This window comes from Lolium perenne, chromosome 5 (assembly GCF_019359855.2).
Source record: "Lolium perenne isolate Kyuss_39 chromosome 5, Kyuss_2.0, whole genome shotgun sequence".
Lineage (NCBI taxonomy): Eukaryota > Viridiplantae > Streptophyta > Magnoliopsida > Poales > Poaceae > Lolium > Lolium perenne.
In genome coordinates, this window is record NC_067248.2 from 20,761,452 (window position 1) to 20,775,077 (window position 13,626).

Consider the following 13,626-nt stretch of genomic DNA (forward strand, 5'->3'; position numbering starts at 1 on the left):
CAACCAAAACGCTGCTGAAGACTTGCATTGTTGCGGCTATGTACATGAGCAATGTTTCTTTCTCGTGCGGAGTTACAAGGACTGGGGACATCGACAAGATTTTCTTTAGGTTGTCGAAGGACTCCTGCACCTCCTTTGTCCATTCGAACTTTTCTGACTTCTTCATCAAGTTGTAGAAGGGCAAAGCTTTCTCTCCTAGCTTGGCGATGAATCTACTAAGCGCCGCTAAACGTCCTGCCAACTGCTGCACTTGGTGCAGATTCTTTCGCGGCTCCATGTCGAGGATAGCCTTGATCTTCAGAGGATTGGCTTCAATCCCTCTGGCTGAGATGAAGTACCCGAGTACTTGTCCTCCTGGCACTCCGAAGAAACATTTCTTGGGATTCAGCTTGATTTTATACTTGTCTAGGTTGTCGAAAGTTTCCCGCAGATCATCGATGAGAGTGGCGGCGTGCTTCGTCTTCACCACGATATCGTCGATGTAGACTTCGATGTTCCTTCCAATCTGCTCCCCAAGGCAAGCCTGCATGCAACGTTGATAGGTTGCTCCTGCGTTTTTCAACCCGAAGGTCATGACGTTGTAACAGAAAACGCCGTGTGGGGTGATGAACGCGGTCAGCTCCTGGTCCTCCTTTTTCAGCTTAATCTGATTATATCCGGAGTATGCATCGAGGAAGGAGAGGCGATCACACCCGGCCGTGGAGTCAACTATCTGATCGATACGAGGCAGTGGGAAGTGATCTTTCGGGCAATGTTTGTTAAGGCTGGTGTAGTCGATACACATGCGCAGAGCGGTGGTGTCCTTTTTGGGCACCATGACAGGGTTGGCTACCCACTCAGATTCCTTGAGCTCTCGAATGAATCCTGCTTTACGGAGTCGATTGATTTCTTCTCCAATTGCTCTCCTCTTTGGTTCGGAAAATCGACGCATTGATTGCTGCACTGGTTTGGCTGTCGGGTCAACATTGAGGGCGTGCTCAGCGAGTTCCCTGGGGATACCTGGCATGTCGGATGGTTCCCATACAAATATCTCCCAGCGCTCACGGAGGAACTCGATGAGCGCGCCTTCCTATACGCTAGTAAGGTCAGCCGACGTATTGACCGCTTTCTTCGGGTCAGTAGGGTGCACCTGCAAATTCTTGGCTTCCTTCGCAGCGTCAAACTCGTCGGATCTTTCGTTTCGATTGTCGGCTGGTGGTTGTGTGTGATCTGTAACGGTGTCGATCGCATTGAGTTCTTCCTTGGTTCCGAACTTCGAGGCGATCTTCTGGAACTCCCTGTCGCAGTTGTCCGATCGAGCAAAGCTTCCGTGAACGGTTATTGGGGTCCCGTTGTTGCATGGCATCTTCAGCTTTAGGTATGCATAATGAGGTACGGCCATGAATTTGGCAAACGCGGGCCTGCCGAGGATGGCGTGGTATTGAGACTCCTAGTCGACTACTTCGAACTCGATCTTCTCTTTCCTAAAATTGTTGGGCGTGCCGAAGACCACATCCAATGATATTTTACCAAGAGAGTAAGCGGGTCGACTCGGTATAATGCCGTGGAATCCTGTGTCGGATTCTCTTAGCATATCGACTGTTAAACCCATTGCCCTCATTGTGCTAGCGAATAGCAGGTTCAGGCCACTTCCTCCATCCATAAATACTTTGCTCATATTGTACCCTCCAATCTGTGCTTCGAGAACAAGGGCTGCGTGGCCAGGTCTCGGGACAGCTTTCGGGTGATCCTCCCTACTGAAAGAGATACTCTGATCCGACCAGTCGATGAAATCGGGTGTGTCGACCATGGCGACTTCCGCATATTTTACTTCTCGGGAGAACTTCTTGATCTCTCTCTTTGAAAAGCTGGTTTTATGGATCATGTTGACTTGCCCGCATGGTCCCGGAACACCTCGGTTGGTACATACTCGCCTCCTCCTGCTGGTACGTATGGCTTCGGTACATATGGTTCTGGTGGATAACTGTAGGACCCTGCCCTTCTCTCCATTGCGTGAACTCTTGACGTGGCCTCGGCCCTGAGGTCATCGCAGAACTGCCGAATTTCCAGAAAATGTCGACAGTTCCTTAACAAGTGACTGGATTTTTCTCGACCATCCTTTGGATCGATGTAAGAGTGGAGGTAACACGGTACCTCAAGCTGCTCTGTAGCTGATAGATATGGTGATCGGGTGCGACCTTTGATTGATAGTGCATCGTGGCCCCCTTGTTCGAACTGACGAAGGTGAGGTGCTGTTCGTCCTTCCTCCTCGCGGGGCGAGTCTCTTTGTCTCTTCCTTCGCCCTGCCACAACGTCGAAACTTCCTCGGTTGCTCCCTGATGTGCTTCTTTTTGGGGTTGCCCTTGGGGGAACGCCTTCCGAAACTGCGGTCTTCAGGTCGGTTGCGCCACCCCTAGGGAGGCGAAGGAAACCTCCAGAGTCGATGATGAAGTGGACGCCACCGAAAGTAGCGCCCATGTCGCCAGATGATCCCGCAGGGATCGAGTGAGGCGCTTCGCGGTGCGACACGAACTCGAAGGATCCACAGCGGATTGAATCTCTTGGTTCTGCTGGCTTCGATGAGTCGAGTAAGAACGCCGCGGACGTGACTGGTACTGCCGATGACTTGCCTGGTGCCGACAGGCTTCCCACAGACGGCGCCAATTGTCGAGGGTACTCCTCGACAATGCCCTCCGATTGGGGCTTAGGGTTGATGGAATCCTGCAAGCTGACACGAGACATCGGTTCTCAGACAAGCGGGGAGAGCGATTTACCCAGGTTCGGGGCCCTCGATGAGGTAAAACCCTTACGTCCTGCCTGTCTGTTCTTGATTATGAAGATATTGAGTTACAATGGGGTGCCGAATAGTTCGGCTGAGATCTCATCGAGAGGCTAAGTGTTGCGGCGACCTAACTCTAGACTTTTGGTGGCTAAAACTGCTAAGATTGATTGTGTCCCTCGGCAGCCCCTCTCCTGGTCTTTATATAGGCAGCCAGGTCCCAAGAGGTCTAACCGAGTACGACTAGGTTTACAGTAGTTTCAAATCTAAACTTTCCTTGTTTGGCTGCTTCCTCGTCTTGCCCGCCAAGGAGTCTTCTGGTGCGCCATCGAGGTGGCCCGTCTTGCCTCCAAGTGCCTTCATGGGCCTCCAACTAGTTAATACAGAATAGGGCAATGTCGGTTACCCGAAGGGTAATGCCCATGTCAGCGGCGCGAGGGGCCCACCCCATAGGGCGGTGCGGGCCTCACCCAGGCCGCGCGGCCCTATGGTGGCGGCGCCTCGTCGCCCCACTTCGTAATCCCTTCGGTCTTCTGGAAGCTTCGTGGAAAAATAAGATCCTGGGCGTTGATTTCATCCAATTTCGAGAATATTTTCTTTGTAGGATTTCTGAAACCAAAAACAGCAGAAAACAGCAACTGGCTCTTCGGCATCTCGTCAATAGGTTAGTGCCGGAAAATGCGTAATAATGACATAAAGTGTGTATAAAACATGTGAGTATCATCATAAAAGTAGCATGGAATATAAGAAATTATAGATACGTTTGAGACGTGTCAATGCATTGGCAAGAAAGGAGAGACCAACTTCAACAATATGACGGTGTTTGCGTTCAGCTGACCCATTTTGCTGATGAGCATGTGGGCAAGATACATGATGAGTAATGCCAACTTTTTGAAAGAAACCATGGAGTTTTTCATATTCACCACCCCGATCAGTTTGCATGGTAATGATTTTTCTATCAAACTTGCGCTCAACAAGTTGTTGAAAATTGAGAAACACTTGATAAACTTCATCACGCTTTTTAATCAAGTAAATCCAAGTAAATTTACTATAATCATCTATGAAGCTTACATAATATGAGTATTTGCCAACAGAGGCAGGAGCTGGACCCCATACATCAGAGAACACTTGTTCCAAGGGAACAGTGGATACACTAGTGGAAACAGGGTATGGCAACTCGTGACTCTTAGCTAGTTGGCATGAATCACATACATAAGGATTTATTTCAGGAGTATGAGCTAATTTATTCTTCCTAAGAACTTGTTGCACCACAAAAGATGACGGATGACCTAGACGACGATGCCATGTTGAAGAGGATGGCTTTATTGTGACAAAAGCATGCTTGGATCCCATAGAGACTGGCACTAAGGGATATAGACCACCATAGCAGGGACCTTTAAACAGAGTTCTCCGTGTTGCCCGATCCTTTATAAGAAAGAAAAACGGGTGAAATTCCATAAAGATATCATTGTCAAGGCAAAGTTTATGAACTGACAGGAGATTCATGCTAGAGCTAGGAACATGCAAGATATTTTTTAGTTGAAAGGAATCATGTGGGGTTTGCAAAGTAGAATGACCAATATGACTAATAAGCATGCCATTACCATCAGCAGTGTGGATCTTGTCGCTGCCCTTGTACTTGTCATGTGTTGTGAGCTTGCTCAGCTCCCTAGTGATGTGATTGGTAGCCCCTGTATCGGAGTACCAGTTTGTGTCGACGCCATAAGAAGCAGCATTGGCGCCTTTGCGATCATGATCACCACCATCGATGTCCGAGTCATCATCGTCCTTGTACCGCCACCAGCATTCGCTGGCTGGATGCCCATGGATCGTGCAGATCTGACAAGTCACATCAACATAAGGTGTTGGGCGACGGCCATCATTGCGGCGACGACGCTGGCCACCATCACGGCGACGCTCAATGTTATCACGGCGGCCACCATCACGGCGGCCACCATCACGGCGTCCACGATCCTCGCAACTGCCTCCATCATCTCGGCGGCGTCCTCCATCGTCACGGCGGCGATCGCGATCACCATCGCGACGACCACGGTCCTCACGGCGATCATCCTCATAGCGGTTGCCACGGTAACCACGGTCACCGCGGCTTCCGCGATCGTCAGTGCGTCCACGTCGATCCTGCTCGCGACTGGCAGCGTTGGCCGACGAGGTGAAGGGTTCCACCGCGGCGGTCTCCGAGAGCATGTCCTGTCGCATGTCATGTGCACAAATCTGACCGTATAGATCATCAACGGTAGTACCTGGATTGGCGTTGACAGAGGCGACGAGGGAGTTGTACGTGCCATCGAGGCCGTTCAACAGTGCAGAGACGAGATCATCTTCTTCCACGGTTTTGCCTGCAGCTGTGAGCTCGGACGCGAAACCTCGTATCTTGGCGAAGTAGACCGCCGAAGTGGTGTCCAGTTTTTTGGTGTTGTTCAGCGCCGTCCGTAGATGTGAAATCTTGGCGCGCGAGGTGGAGGAGAACATGGATGTGATCACCCCCCACACGGCGGCCGTGGTGTCCAGCCCAACAACGTGAGCCAGAATCTCCGGCGAGAGGGAGTTGATGATGAAGCTCATGACAGTTTGATCCCGGATCACCCAGGCGGTGTAGGCAGGGTTAGGAACCCGGGTCTTGTCACTTTCCTCCACCGTCTTGGCCGGAGCAGCGTCCGTGCCATTGAGCAGCCCAAGGACCTGGGCGCTGCGCAGTCCTGGGAGGACGATTGTCTTCCATAGGAGGAAGTTCGTGCGCGTCAGCTTTTGAGACGGCAGGGTGCCGAGAGCGGCGGCCAGAGCTGTTGGGCTCGACATGGCGGCGGCAGACTTGATCGTAGAGATTGTTTTTTTGGAGTTGTAGATGTTCTTGGCGTGATCTTGGCTTTGTAGATGGTTTTGGGTCGTAGTTTTGGGATTGTGTCGTGGGATTTGTTTGTGTTTGTGGTTTGTAGATTGGATCTTGTCTTGATTGTGGTTTTGGAAGGCTCGCAGGTGGCGGCGGCCGATCTAGGTTTGGGAGCTCGCTCGAGCGGCGGCTAGGTCATGGAGAGGAGGGGCTCTGATACCATATCAAACTAGGCGAAAACGATGCCCTTCCAGGGCTCGTGGTTCGTGTTTATATAGGCAAGGTATAGCCCTTGCAAGCGTGTATACAGGGAGGTATAATACATGTATAAAGTACAGGTATAAATATTATCTAACACTCGCGAGTCGCGAAAAGGCCATATAGTCCTCGCCGACCAATTGTGGTGGCGTCGTCGTCTGTTTCTCTACGATCTACACTCTACTGTCGTCGCGGTGCTTGATGCAATTCTTCTCCTTGCTATTTCGCTAGCCGTTGCAGGTTCTCGGTGCTTGCAGATATGTTGACGCGATGCGACACAATGTAACGAGCGCACCACAATACCCTGAGCTTGATCTCCTGCATTTTGTCTACACTGATTCCCTAGCTCCCATGAATGATCATCCTGAGTAAGGAGGCAAACCGGCATTGCCATAGAAATGCTCAAGCTCATATGCCAAAGCATCCTTTGCAAGGGGCTTGTGTAGAATGATAGAGAGAGAGAAAGATTGATGGTAATGTTGGATATTTTATTAAGCCTCGGGACGACTATATATAGGGTACAAGAGGTAATCTTAGGGGATCTTTTACGGTACAATTTACTAGTCATATGGACTAGCAGTATTTTAGATAAATTACATGGTAAGAAAATCATAACACGGATTTGGATGGATTTGTTACCATCTTTACAGCAAATTATATCACGTTAGAATTTGATAATCCGTTCCAAGCATGCAAGTGACACACGTATTATTTTTTTATCCACTAGATTTTAACCGACTCACCCCTAGCAGGTTTGCAACTGGACCATATTTCGGGTGAAAGGCATCATTTCAGCCAATAATGCACACGTAATCTGCCATTATGATTTTTTTTCACACATGAATTTACTGCTGCAACTGAAATTAATCATACCTACTTCGAAAATTTGAGGAAATTTCATGTAATTTAGATTCTATTCGAATGAAAAGTACCAAATCCAAAATGTTTTCTGCAAGTACCAAGGAGGAGGACGTTGTGGGCTCGCCACAATCTCCGCCGGCGAAGAAGAGGTGGTGGGAGATGGAGGCGGAGGCGCAAGCGGCCTTCCGTGGCGGCGACGACCCGGAGGACTTCCCGGGGCAGCACCTCATCTTCGGCCGCTCCGTGGACGAGGACTACCGGCAGATCACGCTCGACCCGCGGCAGGCGGCGGTGTGGTCCGCCATGGACCACGGCAAGAACTTCGTCAACCTCGCCGGTCTTTCTGAACCGCCGGCGCCAAAGGAGGAGGAGGACGACTGGTCCTTTGACTTCTCCGATGAAGACGGTGGCGGCGAAGGTGACGACGCGGACAACCTCGACTACAGCACCTTCCAGGTCCGCCACTACTTTATTTTTTTAATTTTTAGTTAAAATTCGAGTTAGTTTTGTATAAAACTAGTCTAAATTCATATGGATTTAATATTTCGTTACATATGATTTTTTGGGGGCTGTCATTTAGGGGCGCCGGTGTGGGAGCAGCACCCCCAAATGGAGGATGCGGTGCCGGCGTCCCCCATACGGCTGTGCCGGCGCCTATTTAGAGGGCATCCATGGAGATGCTCTCACCACTGCCATTTAGATAGAAATGCATCTTCATTGTAATGAAGTTTTTACCTATTTTAAACTTTGTTTTGCTAATCTGAGATTGTCAGTCACCCAAAACCACCTAATCTATCTATGCAAGGAATTACTCTGAAAGCAAGCAGTACATTATTTCACTACGTGGAATAGTTATTATCATTCTTGTTATTTTTTAAACACAAATGAACAATCTTTTATAATTGATCAAGTTCTCGGTTGAGATTTGGGCACTCCATTTATACTTTCTTCACTCCCGTTGACGATATATATTTTTTCTCTATATGAACTGTAATGAGATCCAAATTCTCTAGGCACATGCACAGATTGTTTATAAAGGATTGAAATAAAGAAGGTATTAGAAGCTTCCTTAAAACGAAAATCTATTTTAGGAAATGTTAAGTAAAGGAAAGTTTTTCTTTATTAGATGTGCGCCTGCCAAATTAATACTTGGGTGGAAAAATACTACTCCTCCAAACGACTAGTATTGATTAAATTGAACCATTGGATCTGTTGATTGGATGGCTAATATTTTCTTGTCCCTAACGTAAAAAGCCTTAATCTTAGAGTGCAAGACAAGACACGAGAGTCCTATCTCTATCTTAGACAATCCATTTATACAAACGTTGAATATATCACTAACAGACTGACACCAACTCTGTCGCAACTACACTGGCTAGCTTTAACCGATCGAACATAACTGCATCTGCTTCAAAGATGCTTGCTTTGAGTTTATCGCCTCTTTGGGGAAAACACGTGATGTGGTGGAAAGCCAAGGCTACACTCAGCTCAAAACAACTTCTCCAGTTGCTTTAGTAGAAACAGGCGAGAAGATTATCACACGCTCCGCAAAGTATACTAGTCCAGGCGTTTAGTAATTTTTATTGTAGTTTTCATTTAAACTTAAATCACAATCATACAAAATTATGGAATGAAATGGCCGACGTGGTTTGGAAGAATGTTTAGAGCATCTCCACCGACGGCCCCCAAATAGTCACCGGCAGGGACACCGGCACTGCTGTATGGGGGCGCCGGCAGTGCATCCTCTATTTGGGGATGCTGTTCCCACATCGGCGTCCCCCATACGGTGGGCGGCTAGAATGTTTGAGCAAAAACTTGGTGTGGGCGCTCCCAATCGAATCCCTTAACATAGGGATCCTTTCGGGAGTGCCGATGTTTTTATTGGGCTCCAAAACATGCCGGTGCTGTTTAGCGAGTGTCGGTACAAACGCTTTCTCTCACTAGAATCAAAATAGAGTTTTTTGGGAGTTCTATTGGGAGCACCGGTGGAGATGCTTTTATAGAAGGAACATTGGGATGTGAGGCGTATGCAAGTCGAGATCGAAGTGATGGAACGTGACAAATTATCTAATAAATAATTCAGAGTCGGATTTGCTTAGTCAAATCGGACTATTCACACTTTAACTAACTATTGGCGTTGGGATTAGTTAGCTGCAGCAGACTTCATACTAGGCACTTCTGAAATTTCGGGTGAAAACATGGGCCAAAAGTAGACACGGAAGTCCTGTTTAGAGCATGTCTAACGGACCCCTTAAAAGGGCCAAATCCGTGTAATAACCGCCGAAATAAGGGGTTGAACGCTACCCGGTCGTAAGGGGTTGAACGCTACCCGGTCGTCTAGCAGATCCCGTAAAACAAGCCCCCGCATCGATTTTTTTACAGTTTTGGCTACGCGGCGGCTCTTCGTCCCTTACTTGTACGGGGTGGGAGGCTGAATACAGAGCCAACCCCTCATCCCATTTCACTAGAGCGCGCGGACATTTCAGAATTCCCAACCGTTTTCCCCGCGCCGCCGCTGAAAACAGAATATTCCGTAGGATTCTGTTTTACGGGGTGGGGATACGGGGTCTGCTAGCTCGGACGAGTTTTCGGCCAGCGAAAAGTGAATACAGGACCCTCTACTAGTGTTTTAAGGGGTAGAAAAATAAGGAGTCTTTTAGACATGCTCTTAGCGACAAAGACAACCAGACATATTTGAGTTGTAGTCGATGATATGTACAAAAACGTCTTTTGTTTAGGTACACATGTTGAACCTCCAAATACAAAGATTTAACAAACCAGGAGTGTTATCCGTTATTTGCTTTAAACCATGGTCCAAAGTAGCTGCTTCCTTTTACGGTCGGCATGAACTTTTCGTGATTCTGCTCATTATCCCTTTTGTTTAAGGTTTAATTCCACCTAAAGGCGCGTAGATATCTTCTTATACACAATTTAGAGATAACCATCTATATTATACTACTAGGACATTTGCCCGTGCATTGCACCGATCCTGACATGTCAACATATAACATGTGAACATTCACGTGGCGTATACTTTAAAGATTAGTTACATAAAGGTTCTCACTTATAGGGTAATTTGATAAAATCTATAATTCAATATCCTATGAATATAATTCAACAATCCAACTAATAATCTCTACCTAAAACCTAGTGACTAATTTTACCACGGTTGGGGTGCTTTGTTGCGACAAAGATAGCTTTGTTTATCTTCATGATTTTCAAGATTAATGTGTAGACTGTCATGGTGTAAGATTGTAAGGCTCGCCCTTCTTTATAAAGCATACATCAAGTTAGCATGAGAATATGAAATTCAACAATATATGCGAAAATGTGCCAGTCATATATCTTTTGGGCATGACAAAACAAATTATCTTGTTGCTTGATGAGAATATATCTTTACAGATGTAGCATACATACTCCAAATTAAAATAACTCCATCTCCCACTTCCGAACCAATGGTTATAGCCCTATCGGCAAAAACCAATGTTCATGACCAATGATGAGAGGGGATATTCCGCAACTAGTTGCGCCCGCACCGCATTTTTATTCTGACATTTCCATGTTAACCAAATTAAAATAACTCCATCTCCCACTTCCGAACCAATGGTTATAGCCCTATCGGCAAAAACCAATGTTCATGACGAATGACGAGAGGGTATATTCCGCAACTAGTTGCACCCGCACCGCAAATTTTTTTTTTTTGAGATGCCCGCACCGCATTTTTATTCTGACATTTCCAAGTTTCCAAAAAATGCAAACTAAAATTCTAGACATATATTGTGTTGTATGTTGTGCATCTGTGAAATTTTATCAAAAGATGTATGTCTAGAATTTTATGTCAAAATGTGGCCTACACAAAAAGAACAAATGATGTGTAAATAGTACGTGACACTATTTATGTACGTCTTCTTTTTTTTACACAGGTCACTTTTTGACATATTTTTGGATGATACTTCACATATGCACAAGATACAATACAATGTATGTCTAGAATTTTAGTTTGCATCTTTTGAAAACTTGAAACTGTCAAAACAAAAAATAGGGTACTGGTGCAACTAGTTGCATATAAGAGTTTCCCAGTTCGGATAGGAACAGACACCCTTAAACTTCTTTTATTATAAAGAGTTAAGTATAAGATGTTGGTAGTTAATAAGGATCGGCTACCCTTTAGGTACTGCTGCTCTTGTACTAAAAAATACTAGTAGGTCAAGTAATGCACATCGCAAAAGCAATATTTTGGATCTTTAGTCAGCAGCGAAGAAACAAAAGATGCCGCATGCTAGGAGGGCCATGCATATTTTCCATCCCAGAACATGTAGAACAGTAATCGTACTAAGAATGCATCCATTGTACTAGTGTTCTTAGGATTAAAGAAGCACGATGTGCGTCCAGTTTCAGGACCTCATGGGCATCCGCCTTCCTTCTTCACGTTCTTCATTTTCTTTTTGTCCTCGGATTTGTACTTGTCGGCATCACGCACCATCCGCTCGATCTCCTCCTTGCTCAGCCCACCCTTGTCGCTGGTGATTGTGATGTTGCTCATGTTTCCAGTCGTCAGGTCCTCCGCCGACACCTTCATGACGCCGTTGGCTTCGACTTCATATGTCACTCTGAGCTGTGCCATGCCCATCGGCGCTGGAGGGACATTGTTGAGCGTGAACTGGCCAAGTCGGTTGTTGTCCTTGGTCAACTCGCCTTCACCCTCGTACACCGGGAAGCACACGCTGGTCTGATTGTCGTATGTTGTCGTGTAAGGCCCATCCCTCTTAACAGGGATGGTGCTGTTCCTTGGTATCAGCACGCTCATGACACCACCTACTATCTGCACCCCAAGCGACAACGGTGTGACATCGAGAAGAAGGAAGTCCTGCGCCTTCTGGTCATACTCGCCGTTGAGGATGGCGGCCTGGACAGCAGCGCCGTGGGCGACAGCCTCGTCAGGACTGACTCTCTTGCACAGCTTCTTCCCATCGAAGAAATCCTGGAGCAACTGCTGCACCTTGGGGATATGGGTGGATCCCCCGACGAGCACAACGTCGTGGATCTGCGACTTATGCATCTTTGCATCGCCAAGACACTTCTCCACAAGGTCCATGCACTTGCGGAATAGGTCGATGTTGAGCTCCTCGAACCGTGCACGGCTGATGCTCCCATAGAAATCAATGCCGTCGTGGAGCGAGTCGATCTCAAATTTAGTCTGTGCCGTTGAAGACAACATCCTCTTGGCCCTCTCGCATGCTGTCCTCAGCCGCATCAGCGCCCTCGGGTTGTTCCCCATGTCACTCTTGTGTTTCGTAAGGAAATCCTGCACAAAATGTTCCACCATTCGGTTGTTGAGATCCTCGCCACCAAGGTGAGTGTCACCGGATGTGGCCTTGACCGTAAAGATGTCATTGTCAATATCGATAACAGAGATATCCAAGGTGCCGCCACCAAAATCAAAAATGAGCACCGTCTTTACTTCGCAAGTCTCGTACATCTTGTCAAGACCATAGGCAATGGCCGCAGCTGACGGCTCGTTGAGGATGCGCATAACGTTGAGGCCAGCAATAGCACCAGCGTCGATGGTGGCCTGGCGCTGTGAGTCATTGAAGTACACCGGGACAGTGATGACAGCATTCTCCACCTCCTTACCGAGGTAGGCCTCAGCGGTCTCACGCATCTTAACGAGCACCATGGAAGAGATCTCTTCGGCCGCAAAGTGCTTCTCCTCGCCTCTGTACTGCACCATGATCGTCGGCCGGTCACCGGGTCCTGAAATCACTTTGAAGGGCCATAGTTTCATATCTCCTTGCACTGACACATCGCTGAATCGCCGGCCAATCAGTCGCTTCACATCTGAATACATGCTAGTTAGTTTCAATAGTATGTACATTTCTCAAAGCTACAGCCTAGAGGTATATGTTAAAGTTACTGTATTTGAGATTGAAAGACTGCTTTAAAATTACAATTGTAAAAAATCATTTAACATCACAAAATACATAATAAAGACCATTTCACTGAAATACAAGAACCAGTTATATAAGATAAGAGATGCAACAATTAAATCTTATTTTGTGACATGATGGCAACAATTGCAATATATTAATTTTGTGACATGATTGGTCACTAATTAAACTAAGTACAAGACCATTTCATAGCAATCTTTCATTTACCCAAAGTTCTGAAATATATTTCATCTTCCTCGTGGTGTATTCAAATAACTTTTTCACATATTCAACCATTAGGATTAAGCTGTTTAGAAAATTGAATATATTTTTCCTATTCACACATTTTTGAAATCCTGCAAACGAAAGGTGTACTTGTGCGTAATCAACTAGATCAAGTACTCTATTTCTCGCCAAAAAAAACTAGAGTACCCCACCAGCATGCAAGAATTCAATGAAACTAAAGTGGAATGGTTTTGCAACGTAGTACTAGGTTGGTGCCGTAGGAAATTCAAAGCCTGAAAGGTAAGATGCAGGGATCTCTGTACAGGTACAGCGGACCAAGAATTTATGAACTGAAGAAAACAAGAGATGGCAGGAATTAATCTGAGGCTCTGAACATATTGGGAACGCTACAAACTCAAGTCGACAACCCGTGAACCTGAGAAACTTAAACGAGTACAGAACTGCCACTTAAAAATACAGAAGCTCTCACCGAAGACAGTGTTGACGGGGTTCATGGCGGCCTGATTCATGGCCGCGTCGCCTATGAGCCGCCAGGAGTCGGTGAATGCCACACAAGACGGCGTGGTGCGGTTTCCCTGGTCGTTGGCGATGACCTCCACGCGTTGATGCACAGGTCGCCACACAGCCACGCACGAGTAGGTCGTCCCGAGGTCGATCCCGATCGCCGGCCCGTCGACCTTCGTCTTCGTGCCTGCCATCTCCACGCGGCACGGGAGAAAACCGGAAGA

At 47.0% G+C, this 13,626-nt stretch overlaps 1 protein-coding gene across 1 annotated transcript; it reads right to left on the reverse strand.

The window, feature by feature from the left end:
• Nucleotides 1-10,983: 10,983 nt before the first annotated feature.
• On the reverse strand, nt 10,984-13,626 carry LOC127304538 (heat shock cognate 70 kDa protein-like). The gene is made up of 2 exons (XM_051335188.2): nt 13,368-13,626; nt 10,984-12,563 (listed from the first exon to the last, which is right to left on the reverse strand). The coding sequence occupies exons 1-2, from the start codon at nt 13,594-13,596 to the stop codon at nt 11,128-11,130; spliced, it is 1,665 nt and encodes a 554-aa protein (XP_051191148.1). The 5' UTR covers nt 13,597-13,626; the 3' UTR covers nt 10,984-11,127.